The 2678-nt window shown below is 34.0% G+C and overlaps 1 protein-coding gene across 2 annotated transcripts; it reads left to right on the top strand.

Moving 5' to 3' along the window:
• The first annotated feature begins 932 nt into the window (after nt 1–932).
• Nucleotides 933–2411, top strand: LOC129942977 (thioredoxin domain-containing protein). 2 transcript variants are annotated; one of them, XM_056052170.1, is made up of 6 exons: nt 933–949; nt 1020–1167; nt 1244–1568; nt 1640–1801; nt 1861–1989; nt 2064–2411. In XM_056052170.1, the coding sequence occupies exons 2-6, from the start codon at nt 1032–1034 to the stop codon at nt 2224–2226; spliced, it is 915 nt and encodes a 304-aa protein (XP_055908145.1). In that variant the 5' UTR covers nt 933–949; nt 1020–1031; the 3' UTR covers nt 2227–2411. The 2 variants fall into 2 exon arrangements, with proteins under 2 accessions (XP_055908145.1, XP_055908154.1); XM_056052179.1 differs by having other exon boundaries at nt 933–952.
• The last annotated feature ends 267 nt before the right edge of the window (nt 2412–2678 follow it).

Below are 2678 nucleotides of genomic sequence, written 5' to 3'. Positions count from 1 at the left end.
GAGCGCGACCAACGAACGACGAATGACTTACAAAATGTTTATATACGTTTGAAGACATATTTCCACACAAATTCTTAACAAAACGATAGCAATATAGTATCTTTTTGATTTATGATGCATACTTTTACTTTTCAATATCATATATTAATAAATTTAAGAAAACAAATTTATTCGTCGCGAAAAAAATTGAAGTTAATACGAATTGTCAAACTTTATTCGCGTTCCACATTATCCACACTCCCAACGAATAAAATAATCGCGCGTACTTAACCTACAAAAATCATTCTTGTTTTGGTTGCGGTGGTCAAAGTCAAACTTTATTCGCGACGAATTAAAAACTCTCATGTGAAAGAAATGTCAAAATCGACGAATATTCGTTCATTCGTTGGTCGTTGGTCGTGCTCATGTGAATAATGCTTTAGACCTTCAGGTGCACCAGATGGCGCTATAAGCGCTGATATCTCTCACTGTACAATTGAAAAACTTAGTCGAAACAGTTTTCGAAAATAAAACTAAATTTTGTATTTACCTACTTTTACAATTAATAATAGAAATAATACAAGAATCGAGAGAACTCAAAGATCGATTTTGAAGAAACATTTGAATTTATTGCACACTCTTTTACGATCTTAGCCATCGAGACTCAAGAAAGTATTCCTTCGAAACTGAAACGAAAGGAAAACTTGTATTCAAGTTTATTAACTTCGTCTTTTATCGACAAATAATAATTTTTTTTTAAAATTGTTAATAGTCTTCATTTTGCTTTTAAGGCTGGTTAATCACTAGCAAAATGCATACAAAATTTAATTTTCTGCAATTCGTTGAACGAGCACAAAATTCCGCAGCTGTCAAATGAAGAAATGTCAAGAGAAATGTCAACTAACCCCGTCATCAAATTTTTAACAGGTCAATCGTCAAGAAAATCCGTCCGATCCGATCCAATCCACAGGTGGTTGTTTAAAAATTTAGAATTGTACGTTTTTATTAGTTAAAATTTAAAAAAAACTTTACATTTATAGGAAAATATCACGATGAAGTTCATTCCTGTAGTTTTCTGTATAAGCTTCCTTCTAATTGGGTCAACATCTTCTGTTGAAATCGAAGCTGTAGACGATTCCGACCTTGTTCACTTGATTACCGGCGAAGACAACGTCATCGCTTTGTTTAGTACGTATTCAAGAAATCTACCAACCAACCGAAATACACCCAGCTGAATAAATTCTTGAATCTTTATTTTCTTAAGCAAAAGCAAATTGTGAATCTTGCGATGAATTGGAAACCGTTGTAGAGAACATTCAAGATGACCTCAAAACACATCTCTCAGCGGTTGTTGTTAAATCTATGAATAGCCACATGACTGGGATTTATAATCCCAGTAAGGAACCGGCTTTGGTTTACTTCCGACGTGGTTTGCCTCTTCTTTACCATGGGCCAATAACTGAAGATGACATCATGCACACATTTAGCGAGAACCGCGATCCCGTGGTGAAGGAGCTTTCGGATAATAACTTTGAACATTTAACCCAAGCGGCAACAGGAGCCACTACCGGTGATTGGTTTGTCTTCTTGTAAGTTGATTGATCTCTTTCGAATCTGTGTAATTTATAGAATCATTAACCATGTTCCTTTCTTTGTCCAGCTATTCAAATGATTGTGTTGTCTGTCAACGATTGTATGCTGTTTGGGAAGCCGTGGGTGCCGCACTAAAACGTCGCATGAATGTAGCTCGAATTAATCGACTAGAATATGGAATATCCACTGCCAGAAGGTTTAATGTTCGAGAATCTCCAGAGTTTTTGTTGTATGTAGAACTTCCCCTTGAAAGTCACTTTGGGAATTGATAAATTTCTTTCATTTTAGCATTCGTCAGGGAAAATATTTCAGATATCGATTGAAGGAATACACTCCAAGCAGCTTCATTGACTTTGCTCAAAACATACACTTGCAAAAGACTAAACCCGAAGCAGTTCCTCCACTATCAAGTCCTATGTAAGTTGTCTTCTTTTCTGTTCTCCTTCAAGCCATTTGTGTTGAACTTGTTCATTCTTTTTTGTTTGTTTTAGTGATGATTTCCTCAATGATAATGTGAAATCTATTTTGGGACATCCTCAGCTTTATTCTTACGGTATTGTTGGTATTGCAGTTTTAGCCTTAGCTGTATTTTTGTGCAAATGTGTATGCTCAAAAAAGTCAAAGACAACGGCAGAGAAGAAAAAAGCTAAATAATTGTAATTTCAAGGAATTTTATTCAAAATTACGTTCTAAAATATTTGTTGCAATCATTCCAAAAACGTGGAACTTTCTTTTCTATAAATATTTTTGCTTTAAGCTATAATTTATAAGTTAGTGATATTTTGTATACTTACTTATGTACGTCCTAATAAAGTACTATTTTTTCTATATTTCTCAAAGTCAAGGGAACACAATTATTTCAAATTAAATGTAACTGCTTTTGATTCAAATGTCAGGTAAAGAAATGCGAACCATGGAATCTGAAGAATCTGCTATGAAATTGATTCAAAAAGAGTTATACTGACACTGCTTATCAGTACGATCATAAAATTAGAATCAATTTTCGCATTTTTTACTTGTTCAACAAATACCCGAAAACAATTTCCATGTGAATAGGTATGTACGTATTTTCGCATACAAGATTCTGCAATAAAAGGATTACTTGA

This window comes from Eupeodes corollae, chromosome 1, assembly GCF_945859685.1.
Source record: "Eupeodes corollae chromosome 1, idEupCoro1.1, whole genome shotgun sequence".
NCBI lineage: Eukaryota > Metazoa > Arthropoda > Insecta > Diptera > Syrphidae > Eupeodes > Eupeodes corollae.
Note: the sequence above shows the minus strand (reverse complement) of the source record. Positions and strands in the feature narration are given on the sequence as shown.